General features: G+C 46.4%; 1 protein-coding gene across 1 annotated transcript in view; it reads right to left on the reverse strand.

The window, feature by feature from the left end:
• Window positions 1–12,001, reverse strand: part of TBC1D9 (TBC1 domain family member 9) — a 188,159-nt gene extending 176,158 nt beyond the window's left edge. Inside the window, exon 1 of the mRNA XM_063920383.1 lies at window positions 11,715–12,001. Within this exon, the coding sequence (XP_063776453.1) occupies window positions 11,715–11,832 (118 nt within the window). The 5' untranslated portion in view covers window positions 11,833–12,001. The remainder of the gene's footprint in view (window positions 1–11,714) is intronic.
• Window positions 12,002–13,367: the final 1,366 nt, after the last annotated feature.

Genomic DNA, 13,367 nt, shown 5'->3' on the forward strand with positions numbered 1-13,367 from the left:
GACCATGGGGTATAGACGGGCTCCGCAGGAGACTGGGCACTCTTAAAAGAAAGATTAGGTACTATATCTGGTGTGCACTGGCTCCTCCCTCTATGCCCCTCCTCCAGACCTCAGTTAGTATCTGTGCCCGGCCAGAGCTGGATGCACCCTAGGGGCTCTCCTGAGCTTCCTAGAAAAGAAAGTATTTGTTAGGTTTTTTATTTTCAGTGAGATCTGCTGGCAACAGACTCACTGCTACGTGGGACTAAGGGGAGAGAAGCGAACCTACCTGCTTGCAGCTAGCTTGGGCTTCTAAGGCTACTGGACACCATTAGCTCCAGAGGGATCGAACACAGGCCCAGTCCTCGGTCGTCCGGTCCCGGAGCCGCGCCGCCGTCCCCCTTGCAGAGCCAGAAGAACGAAGAGAAGTTGAAAATCGGTGGCTGAAGACTCCGGTCTTCATTAAGGTAGCGCACAGCACTGCAGCTGTGCGCCACTGCTCCCTTAGCACACCACACACTCCGGTCACTGATGGGTGCAGGGCGCTGGGGGGGGGGGGGGGGGGCGCCCTGGGCAGCAATTAGATTACCTTACTTGGCGAAAAGCACATAATACAGTCTGATAAACTGTATATGTGCATTAACCCCCGCCATTAAAGTACATAAAAGGACAGAAGCCCGCCGCTGAGGGGGCCGGGCCTTCTTCCTCAGCACACCGGCGCCATTTTCTCTTCACAGCTCAGCTGGAAGGAAGCTCCCCAGGCTCTCCCCTGCAGTATCCTGGTACACAAAGGGTAAAAAAGAGAGGGGGGGGGGGGGGGCATAAATTTAGGCGCAAAACTGTGTATATAAGCTGCTATAGGGGAAAAATCACTCAGTATAGTGTACATCCCTGTATTATATAGCGCTGTGGTGTGTGCTGGCATACTCTCTCTCTGTCTCTCCAAAGGGCCTTGTGGGGGAACTGTCTTCAAATAGAGCATCCCCTGTGTGTGTGGTGTGTCGGTACGCGTGTGTCGACATGTCTGAGGTAAAAGGCTCCTCTAAGGAGGTGATACAGCGGATATGTGTGTAGGAGGATGTCTCCGTCGACAACGCCGACACCTGTTTGGATATGTGTAAGTGCTGAGGTAAAATGATTGCACAAAAGGTTAGGGAACAGAAAGGAAATCTACCCTGGTCTGTCCCTATGTCACAGAGTCCTTCAGAGTCTCTCTATGTTCACTATCCAAAATAACAAAGTATCGACACGGAGTTTAACTCCACTGTCGACTACGATAATGCAAAGTTACAGCCAAGAGGGCTAAAAGATATTCTATATATGATTATTGGAATAAAAGATGATTTGCATATCACTGATGACTCATCTGTCCCTGACACGAGAGTACACATGTTAAGGGGAAGAATGCTGAGGTAAATTTCCCTCCTCTCATGAGGAAAAAGAGCGGGAATCTCCAGACAAGAGACGGCAGCTTCCCACAAGAGAATTCTCAGGCTGTATCCTTTCCCCACTAGGGCCAGGATGTGTTGAGAATCTTCCCCTTGGGTGTCCTGTTTGCACTAGCTATTCTCAGGGATCCTGCAGATAGTGTGCACATTCTAGTATACTACCCAGACCGGCGATTGTGTCGGCATGGGTTTATAGCGCTGTGGCAGCGTGGACAGGTACCTTATCGGCAGAGATTGAGACCCTAGTATGCATATAAATATTTTAAGATGCTGTCTTAAGTGATAGATATATAATTATAAAGCATGCCCAAAGGGACATGAGTATACTGGGTCCTAGAGACAAAAGCTATGTCGATTTCTGCTTGACGTGCCCTGTAGAATATACATTGTACAGATGATGCCGACTTAAGAGGCATATGGAAGGCTGAGGATTGTGTGGAGAAAGGTTCTCGGGCCTGGTCTCCACAGCTATAGCTGGTGATTCTAATATTTTGCCTTATATTCCTGCACAGCCTAGGAAAGCACGACATTATTAAATGCAGCTTTTCGAATAAAGAAACAAGAAAGTCTGAGGTGCGTCCTTTCTTGCCAGAGCCGGGGGCAGAGGAAAGAAGCTGTACAACACAGCTAGTCCCCAGGAACAGAAGTCCTCCCCGGCCTCTACAAAAATCTACCGCATGTCGCTGGGGCTCCACAGGCGGAGCTAGGCCCGGTGGGGACACGCCTTCGTAAGTTCAGCCACAAGTGGGTTCACTCCCTGTTAGATCCCTGGGCAATAGAAATTGTATTGCAGGGATACAGGCTGGACTGTGAGAAGATGCCCCCTCACCGAGGACCCGGCGGGCTTCCCCCCAAGAGAGGGAGCCAGTGTTAACTGCAATTCGTAAATTGTATCTTCAACAGGTGGTGGTCAAGGGTCCCCTCCTTCAACAAGAGGGTGTTATTATTCGACCATGTTATAATCCCGAAACCAGACGGTTCGGTTAGACCCATATTGTATTAAAATCCCTGAACATATACCTGAAAAGGTTCAGGTTCAAGATGGAATCGCTAAGAGCGGTCATTGCAAGCCTGAAATTAATCGGGACATAAGGGATGCATACCTTCGTGTCCCCATTTATCCACCTCATCAGGCGTACCTCAGAATTGCGGTACGGGATTGTCATTACCAATTTCACCAAGGTAATGGCGGATATGATGGTGCTCCTGCGGAAGCAAGGTGTCACTATTATCACATACTTGGATGATCTCATAAAAGCGAGATCAAGAGAGCAGTTGCTGGACAGCGTATCACCTTCTCTGGAAGTAAAACGGCAACACGACTGGATTCTATATATTCCGAAGTCGCAGTTGGTTCCTACAGCTCATCTGCCTCGCCTAGGCATGATCCTAGACACAGACCAGAAGAGGGTTTATCTCCCGATAGAGAGAGCTCAGGAGCTCATGACACTGGTCAGGAATCCATTGAAAACCAAAACAGGTGTCAGTGCATCACTGCACTCGAGTCCTGGGAAGGATGATGGCATCATACGAGGCCACCCCCTTCGGCTGGTTCCATGCAAGGACAATGGAACTTACTGGACAAGTGGTCCGGATCACATCTTCAGATGCATCGGTTAATCACCCTATCCCCCAGGGCCAGGGTGTCTCTCCTGTGGTGGCTGCGGAGTGCTCACCTTCTCGAGGGCCGCGGATTCGGCATTCAGGACTGGGTCCTGGTGACCACGGATGCAAGCCTCCGAGGGTGGGGGGCAGTTACACAGGGAAGTAAATTCCAAGGTTTGTGGTCAAGCCAACAGACTTGCCTTCACATCAATATCCTGGAACTAAGGGCCATATACAACGCCCTAAGTCAAGCGGAGTTCCTGCTTCGCGACCAACCGGTTCTGATCCAGTCAGACCGCAGGGGCTCATGTAAACCGCCAGGGCGGCACAAGGAGCAGGGTGGCGAGGGTAGAAGCCACCAGAATTCTTCGCTGGGCGGAGAATCAAGTAAGCGCACTGTCAGCAGTGTTCATTCCGGGAGTGGACACGACCTCCACCCGGGAAAGTGGTGACTTCATCAGGAAGTCTTCACGCAGTTTTGCAAATTGATGGAAACTGCCTCAGGTGGACTACATGGCGTCCCACCTCAATAAAAAGATAAAAAAGGTTTTACGCTAAGTCAAGGGACTCTCAGGCGATAGCTGTGGTCGCACCAGTAACACCGTGGGTGTTCCAGTCGGTCTATATATTCCCTCCTCTTCCTCTCAGACCCAAGGGCTGAGAATTGTAATAAACGGAGGAGTGTGAACAATATTCTTTGCTCCGGATTGGCCAAGAAGGACTCGGTACCCGGAACTGCAAGAAATGCTCTCAGAGGACCATGGCCTCTGCCTCTCAGTCAGGACATGTTGCAACAGGGACCCTGTCTGATCCAAGACTTACCGCGGCTGCGTTGGACGGCATGGCGGTTGAACGCCGGATCCTAGCGGAAAAGGGCATTCCGGATGCAGTTATTCCTACGCTGATAAAGGCTAGGAAAGACGTGACAGCAAGACTTTTTCACTGTATATGGCGAAAATAGGTTGCTTGGTGTGTGGCCGGGAAGGCCCTACAGAGGAATTCCAGGGGGGTCGATTCCTGCACTTCCTACAGTCAGGAGTGACTATGGGCCTAAAATTAGGATCCATAAAGGCCAAGATTTCGGCCCTATCCCTTTTTCTCTCAAAAAGAACTGGCTTCACTGCCTGAAGTTCGGACGTTGTTACAGGGGTGCTGCATATTCAGCCCCTTTTGTGCCTCCAGTGGCACCTTGGGATCTTAACGTGTGTTGGATTCCTAAAATCCCACTGGTTTGAGCCACTTAAGACCGTGGAGCTAAAATATCTCACGTGGAAAGTGGTCATGCTTTTGGCCTTAGCTTGGACTAGGCGTGTGTCAGAATTGGCGGCTTTGTCATGTAAAAGCCCATATCTGATCTTCCATATGGAAAGGGCAGAATGGAGGACTCGTCCCCAATTTCTCCCTAAGGTGGTATCATCGTTTCATTTGAACCAACCTATTGTGGTGCCTGCGGCTACTAGGGACTTGGAGGATTCCAAGTTGCTGGACGTAGTCCGGGCCCTGAAACTTTATGTTTCCAGGACGGCTAGAGTCAGAAAAACTGACTCGCTATTTATCCTGCATGCACCCAACAAGCTGGGTGCTCCTGCTTTAAAGCAGACTATTGCTCGCTGGATCTGTAGCACGATTCAGCTTGCACATTCTGCGGCTGGACTGCCGCATCCTAAATTAGTAAAAGCCCATTCCACGAGGAAGGTGGGCTCTTCTAGGGCGGCTGCCCGAGGGGTCTCGGCTTTACAACTTTGCCGAGCTGCTACTTGGTCGGGTTCAAACACTTTTGCAAAATTCTACAAGTTTGATACCCTGGCTGAGGAGGACCTTTAGTTTGCTCATTCGGTGCTGCAGAGTCATCCGCACTCTCCCGCCCGTTTGGGAGCTTTGGTATAATCCCCATGGTCCTTACGGAGTACCCAGCATCCACTAGGACGTCAGAGAAAATAAGAATTTACTCACCGGTAATTCTATTTCTCGTAGTCCGTAGTGGATGCTGGGAGCCCGTCCCAAGTGCGGACTCTCTGCCATACATGTATATAGTTATTGCTTAACTAAAGGGTTATTGTATGAGCCATCTGTTGAGAGAGGCTCAGTTATTGTTCATACTGTTAACAGGGTATAGTTCTCACGAGTTGTACGGTGTGATTGGTGTGGCTGGTATGAGTCTTACCCTGGATTCCAAATCCTTTCCTAGTAATGTCAGCTCTTCCGGGCACAGTTTCCCTAACTGAGGTCTGGAGGAGGGGCATAGAGGGAGGAGCCAGTGCACACCAGATATAGTACCTAATCTTTCTTTTAAGAGTGTCCAGTCTCCTGCGGAGCCCGTCTATACCCCATGGTCCTTACGGAGTACCCAGCATCCACTACGGACTACGAGAAATAGAATTACCGGTGAGTAAATTCTTATTTTTTACTTGTAGTAGGCTCATAGTAACAAATAGAACAATTTCACTTTCTAATTAGAGTGCACACCAAATGGGAGACAAAAAACAACCAAGTCTTACTCCTGCCTTTTATCCCCTCCCCCTCATCACCATCCCAGGGGGCTTGAAGTCACAAAAAGTGTACGGGATCAGTTCAGCAGTCTTAACAGAGGAATGCACACATCCTGTGGTTCATGCGCCCTACAATTCCACAGATAGCAAGTAGCATCAGGTACTATAACCTCCATAACAGAATGATTTGAATAAAATACTGTGCGCCAAACTAGGCTGCCTTCTGGTCTCAAACTGGAAAAGGAAAGTGTCACCAAACACTCTGTGTGAATGCAGTCAAAAGAATTCCCATTTGAGTCCACAGGCGCTAATAAAGAAAAGAGAAAAACATACATAGTGTACTCCATCTACAACATAACCTTCAAAAAAATAAGTCTATATAGTCACTTGTACCGCAAGGATAGGTCTACCGTTTTAAAGAGTAGACAACCACGCTTTTCATGGGGGCTGGATTACACCAGTCTGGACTCTTCCTGTCAGGATCTCCTTACGAGTTAGGTCATCTGCCTTGACAAAGAAACAGCACGTGTCGAAACGTGTTGGCAGGAGGACTTCACGAGGGGAGACGTCTTGGGACTTCACCATTTGATCTGGATGGCGGGTACCAGGGACGCCTGTTATTAACAACTAACCCATGCTGTTTTGTCTTCTCATGTGGTGGACCATTTCTATTGACCTAACTCGTAAGGAGATCCTGACAGGAAGAGTCCAGACTGGTGTAATGCAGCCCCCATGAAAAGCGTGGTTGTCTACTCTTTAAAACGGTAGACCTATCCTTGCGGTACGAGTGACTATCTAGACTTATTTTTTTGAAGGTTATGTTGTAGATGGAGTACACTATGTATGTTTTTCTCTTTTCTTTATGAGCGCCTGTGGACTCAAATGGGAATTCTTTTCACTGCACTATAACCTCCATGTTTTTGACAGGCAACCACAAGCTAAATAGATAGGCTAAGTGTTACTAGTTCTCTTTCCTGACTATCTACTGGTGTGGCACCAATGTGTCTGGAATAGAGACCTTAATATAATAAACAGCAAGTGACTAAAGATAGTCCATGATAAGGTAATGGGACAGCTAGCATATGTGTTTTACCCCTTGGTGGATTTGTTAGCAAGCCCCAGTATTCTACCAAAAACCCAAGGGGAATGGGAGGCGGGGCATATTTAAACGGGTTTGTATAAATTGTTATTGATTACCTCTATGGACACAATGGACTAAAATAACATGGGAAAATATATTACCTGCCTTGTGTCTTGTGCAAAGGGGCCTGATGTGGGCTTGACCTTTAACCAAATGGTCTGCACATCTACTGTCACTCCTTTCTGGTTTTCCGGACTACCAGAATAATGGTGTTGTGGATACTGGTTCATTCTTCCATAACAGTGACTTTCTAACTGCAGGTTTCTGTCCGACTATGTGAATGACTATGGAAAGTCTGTAGTTTTTGGTGTTGCAGGAAGCTAATATGCCAGTTACTAGTACCTCATGGGATGTAGTAATATGACTGGCGGTCAGGAGACAGATGGTTACATAACCTCCCCCTACATCCCACCCCCTCACAATCCCAACGGTCGGCATGCCAACCAACAGGCACTATTCCCACTTGTGGGTGTCCACGACACCCATAGAGTAGGAATAGAACCCGTGGTGACCTTAGGTCGCCACCGAGCCCACAAGGGGCTTGCTGCACTCACCAGCCCCCTCCGGGATTCCGCTGCCGGGATCCCGGCGTTGCTTTACTGACCGACGGTTTCCTGACCGACGGTCACGCATACCACACCCGTTCCTCATAACATAAGGAATTACTATTACAGACAGTTAAACATGTAGAATGACTAGACTTGGACTATAAAACACTGGTACCTGCAGAGGAGCCTAATCCTCTGCTTCTTGTTGACATGCTTCTGATAAAAGATAATATACTTCATTTTTAGTGTTGGAAATGTGTGTACAGGTTGATGATGTGGCAGAGTTTCTGAAGACCAGCGGATAACCTGATACAACGAACAGCCTAGTTTCTTAACAAGTGGAGGGGTTTATTTCTGTTTAGTTGAGGTACAGCCATACTCACTGATGCACACTGATTTTCATGGAGCACAACCTGAGTGGAGCCAGTGAGTATATTCAGGTACTGGGTTGCTGCAAAGAATCACTGAAAGTGTTGTGGATTGGTAATAACCCAGGATTCTGAGGAGCCAACTGGAATATTTGCGCCCCCCATTGTGGCGCTATGACAATGAGGTCAAGAAGAATAAGCAGAGAGTAGTGAGGGCAGTTTCAGTGGAGTGGAAAGAACAGAAACCAGACTGGGATGGGTCAAGCAGTGAGTGGGACGAAAGAAAGGCAGTGAGGTAGTTATAGACAATACGCTCAAGGAGTTTGGAGGCAAAAGAGAGGAGAGAGATGGGTCGATAGTTGGAGAGGGTGTTTGGATCAAGGGTAGGCTTTTTTTTTAAGAATAGGGGAGACAAGAGCATGCTTGAAGGCAGAGGGAACAGTGCCTGATGAGAGGGCAAGATGGGAACAGGCAGAAGGAGAGAGGTAGCGGAGGAGGTGGGAGGGGATAGGGTCAAGTGGGAAGGTGGTGTGTGTGTGGGGGGGGGGAAGAACGGATGAGAGCCATGACTTCCCCACCAGATACATGGGAGAAAGATGTCAGAGTTGGTGAGAGGGAAGGGGATGGGTGGCAAGGATGGGTGGTGCTGGTTGGTGGTCTGGTGGGATGGGATGTCCTGACGTATGGAGTCAATCTTGGATGTAAAATACAGTAAGTGGCAAAGTCAAGAGCAGACAATGAGGATAGGAGAGGAGGTGGTGGTGAGCAGAGCAGGGAGCTGGCAGTGGCAAAGAGGCAACGGGGGTTGGAAGACCGGGTAGAGATGAGAATTTTGAAGTACAGTATGATTGTTTAGCAAGGGAAGGGGCAGCACTGAAGGATGAGAGCATACATTTGAAATGGATTAAGTCTGCCTTAGAGCGTGATTTCCTCCACTGTCGCTCGGCAGTACGTGAGCATTTTTGAAAATATCTGGTGCATTTGGTGTGCCAGGGTTGAGGTGTTGATCTGCGATGGTGAATAGTGGTAGGTGGAGCGACAGAGTCAAGAGCAGAAGTAAGAGATGCATTGTATTGGGATGTGGCTTGTTCAGGGCATGAGAGAGAGAGAATAGGAAAGAGAAGTGAGTCGAACAGGGAGGATAGGGATGGAGGTGTCAATAGCCTCAATGTTACGCTTAGTGATGGTAGCCTTAGGAGGGAGAGATGGGTAAGCAGAGAAGATACGTTGAAAGAGAGCAGGTGGTGGTCAGAGAGGAAAAAAGGGGAGTTGGAGAAATCAGAAATATCGCAACGGTAAGTGAAAACCAGATACAGTGAGCTCCCATTCACATGGGAGGGTGAGGAGGTCCACTGGGAGAGACCAAGTGAAGAGGTGAGGTTAAGGAGTTTAGAGGCAGGTGATTTTGTGGGGCTTTCGATAGGGATGTTGAAATCACCTAGGATAATGGAGGGAATGTCAGAGGAGAGGAAGTGAGGTAGCCAGAAAGCAAAGTTGTCGAGGAATTTGGAGGAAATGCCAGGAGGACGGTAAATAAACAGCAACTCGAAGATTAGTAGGTTCTTAACCTTTTCTAACCTTTTGTTTCATTAAATAAAAAAAATAGAAAAAGTCTGGGGTTTCCCCACAAGTTAATAACCAGCTCTAGGCCTTTAGGTCTAGGCTGGTAATGGAAGATCAGGGTGTCAGAGTGTGTGGGCCTCACAAATTACTAACCAGCACTAGGCTTTGCCATCCAGGGCTTGTTCCACCGTAAGATGGGGCCACACAGTGTGGGGTTTGCTCAGCCATAATGCTAACCAGCCCTGGGCAGTCCGGATGGGCCTGTAACACTTGGAAGGGGGGGGGGGGGGGTTGCAAGGGAGTCGGGACCCCTCTTAAGAGGACCCAGCCCTATACTGTTAGCACTAGGTTAGAGGTTCCCAAATGTGGTCCTCAAGGCACCCCAGCGGCCCAGGTTTTAAATGTATCCAAGCTTGGCCACAGGTGACTTAATTAGCACCTCAGTCAATTTGATTTAACCATCTGTGCTGAGCCATGTATATTCCTAAATCCTGGACTGTTTGGGAACCTCTGCACTAGGTGTAGAGAAAATAATAATAATAATAATAATAATCATAATAATCATAATCATAATATTTATTTTAATAGCACACTACAAGTTCTGTCTAGCTCTGTCACATGCAGTGTAAATAGCTTCCACGGTATGCTGGCACTTGTAGAACCTTAAGTAACAGCATATCCTGGCATAAAGGATCTGCTGGGACCTATAGTGCACCTGTAAAAAAAAATATAACTTGCACACCTTGGAGACAGAGAGGGGGATACGGCTGGAGACAGAGAGATTAGACTGGAGACAGAGAGGGGGAATAAAGCTGGAGACAGAGAGGGGGATACGGCTGGAGACAGAGAGATTAGACTGGAGACAGAGAGGGGGAATAAAGCTGGAGACAGAGAGGGGGATACGGCTGGAGACAGAGAGATTAGACTGGAGACAGAGAGGGGGAATAAAGCTGGAGACAGAGAGGGGGATACGGCTGGAGACAGAGAGGGGGAATAAGACAGGAGAGACAGAGAGGGGGGAAAGCCTGGAGACAGAGCCCACTCTCTGTCTTCAGTCTTATCCCCCTCTCTGTCTGTCCTTAGCCTAATATCCCTGTCTCCAGCTTTATTCCCCCTCTCTTAGGCTGGAGACAAAGAGGGTGGTAAGGCTGGGGACAGAGAGGGGTATCAGGCTGAAGGCAGAGGGGTAAATTTACTAGGATGGGAGTTCTATTTGAGATGGGATGTTGCCCATAGCAACCAATCAGATTCCAGGTATTATCTTCTAGATGGTGCTAGGTAAATGAGTAGAAGAATCTGATTGGTTGCTATGGGCAACATCCCATCTTAAATAGAACTCCCATCTTAGTCAATTTACCCTAGAGAATGGGATTAAACTGGATACAGAGAGGGGGGTAAGACTGGAGAAAGAGGGGGATAAGGCTGGAAACAGAGATGGGGGTAAGGTTGGAGACGGGGGACATTTTTGCTCTCCCACTTGCACTAATCGTAAAATAATGCTAGACACGCCCAATAGGTGGTTAGAGACATCCCCAATAGGCGGTGCTAGACATGCTCCTCTGGCAGTGCACAACCTAATAAACTCCTATGACTACTAGCCTAGGCTTAAAGGCCTAGTGTCGATTAGCAATTTTTAATTATTATTTTTACATTTTAATTATTTAATTTCTTAACATTTTTTTTCTTTTCTACAAATTAAAAAAAATAAGGCAGCACAGATCCAGGGATAACATGCCTGTTAGAGATAAATGAACTCGTACATTGGGAAGCATGTATATATTCTCAGTTTTTTTTATATACATTTGGCAAAGTTGCAGGCCCTTAAAGAAAACAAATCAAATACAGCTAATGAAAACAGTTACTTTCAAAATGGGTTTGCAGTTAGCAGGATTGAGGACAGTATCCTTCAGGATGGGTAGCAGCATCTCTGCCATCGTCACCCATTTGTCTTCTAGTTTACAACTCTGTGATATCAGCTGAATTAATTCATTAGTTCGTTCAGCCCATGTTTCTTCAAATAGGAAATAGGTGGAGAAAACAGGTGCATTGTGTAAATGAGTGAAGCTGGAATCCCATATTAGCTGTAGGGATCTATACATTTATTAGCATTACCGGCATTATAATGATGTTTTAGTATGCATTATGATACACACATATTTACCCCGTGGTGACACATGGCTGAGTACTATAGCAATACACCAGCATGTCAGATCACACTGAAATCTAATTAGGTAACTACAACAAGTGATGTTCCTCAGAAATACAAAGTCAAAATAACTATAAAAACTATAGACTCCGGTGTAGAGATTAAATATATAAAACATTTTTTATATATGGACTCCTACTATAGGCATATCTAAAATAAATAAATAAATAAATAAACAGTGCACGTATTAAATACAGGCAGAATGTATTCCTCCTCTTTGCTGAATACAAAATAAGCATCTTAATGTAGATACAGTACGTAGTCCATAGAGTAACCAAGTCACAGACGTAAAGCTAACTGTAGAATGTACAGTAGAAGATGTTACTAGGGTAGGATTCTGTTACTAGCAGCTATGACTCTGTCTTACCGATAATCCCATCTGCCTGCTCGTGGCCTTTTCTTCTTTGCAGCAGAAAGTAAGGGTTTCCTCTCTCTGTGTCCCACAGAATATTGGGGAAGAGTGTTCTCACTGGATGCACAATCATATTACAGTTGGGGCACAGCTGGGTTCCTGAATCAATTAAAACAATATGAGAATGGGAAGCACATGTAGCAAATGCAGTTACTTGTAAAGGGGATATGCCAGGCTCTCATCACACTAGGCCATGTTGTGAGGGCTTCCCTGTGTACACACTTGGGAAACAATTACTGCCTCAGCCACTTCACCTGTGAAGCATCATGGCTAACCTGAACACATGCCTTGCTACTGGTACTTTTAAAACGTTTTGCAAATGAATATCTTACAGTATGTCAGAACTTGAAAGCTCATTTACACCAAGGGGTATATTTACTAATGTTTGATTTGGGGTTTTTGGTAATTTTGTATTTGATGTGCATTCAATTTGCATTAGATATTGCAATGTGGAGATTTACTAAAGGCTAAAATCGAATATCGGCAAAACATTGGTATTTTGAAATAGATGAATATGATTTACTAACATTCGATTTGAAAATCAAACCCAAATCGAACACAAAATCGACATACAAATCCCCAAAATAATAGACTAGTACCAGACAGGCGATTTTAGCTTCTAAACACATTATATTCCCTAAACCTTTATTATGATGCCTATAAAAGTAGAGATTTATTTATTACCAGTTATTTATATAGCGCACACATATTCCGCAGCGCTTTACATAGAATATTTGCCCATTCACATCAGTCCCTGCCCCAGTGGAGCTTACACTCTACATTCCCTATCACATGTACCTGCAGACATTCATGCTATGGTTAATTTTGTTGGGAGCCAATTAGCCTACCAGTATATTTTTGGATTGTGGGAGGAAACCGGAGCACACGGAGGAAACCCACGCAAGTACGGGGAGAATATACAAACTCCACACTGTTATGGCCACGGTGGGAATTGAACCCATGACCTCAGTGCTGTGAGGCAGTAATGCTAACCATTACACCATCCGTACTGCCCTAAAGCGATGACAGACGCTATGCTGATGTTTTAGCAATTGAGCGATTATTGGTAAATTGCACATGCATATACTGTGCACTGCGTGTGCGCCAAATTCTAATAGTGTTTCCGCTCACATCACTTACTTTTATGTAGAGTGAGTGACTGTCAGGCACCATTTGCGGTGGTTGGTGGGGAAGTGGTAGTTAAAATACAGACTCATCTTTCCCACATTTGGGGCGTGTCACAGCGTGCTCTTGCGAATCCATACTCAAGCAGTGCGCCTCTGGCGTCTCTTTTCTGGCTGCCATGCTGCGTGGCAGTTGATTTAATCAAGCTGATGATTATTAAAGGATGTACATGTGCGCTGGGAATGTGAACGCAGTTGCTGCATCTTTGTGATTGCTCAACTGGTGTCTCTGTACTTTTCAGGACTGTCAGGTATTTGGAACAATTTCACACATCCTCAATGTGCACAATCGCAGCTGCAATCGCCATAGCGTACGTCAATGAATCAAGCCAGATATTACTAATACTGTAAAGGCTGTATGTGGCCGGTACAAATTACATGATTTTAGATGTTTTTATCAACTTTAAAAGAAATCAAGAAACCA

This window comes from Pseudophryne corroboree, chromosome 1 (genome assembly GCF_028390025.1).
Source record: "Pseudophryne corroboree isolate aPseCor3 chromosome 1, aPseCor3.hap2, whole genome shotgun sequence".
Lineage (NCBI taxonomy): Eukaryota > Metazoa > Chordata > Amphibia > Anura > Myobatrachidae > Pseudophryne > Pseudophryne corroboree.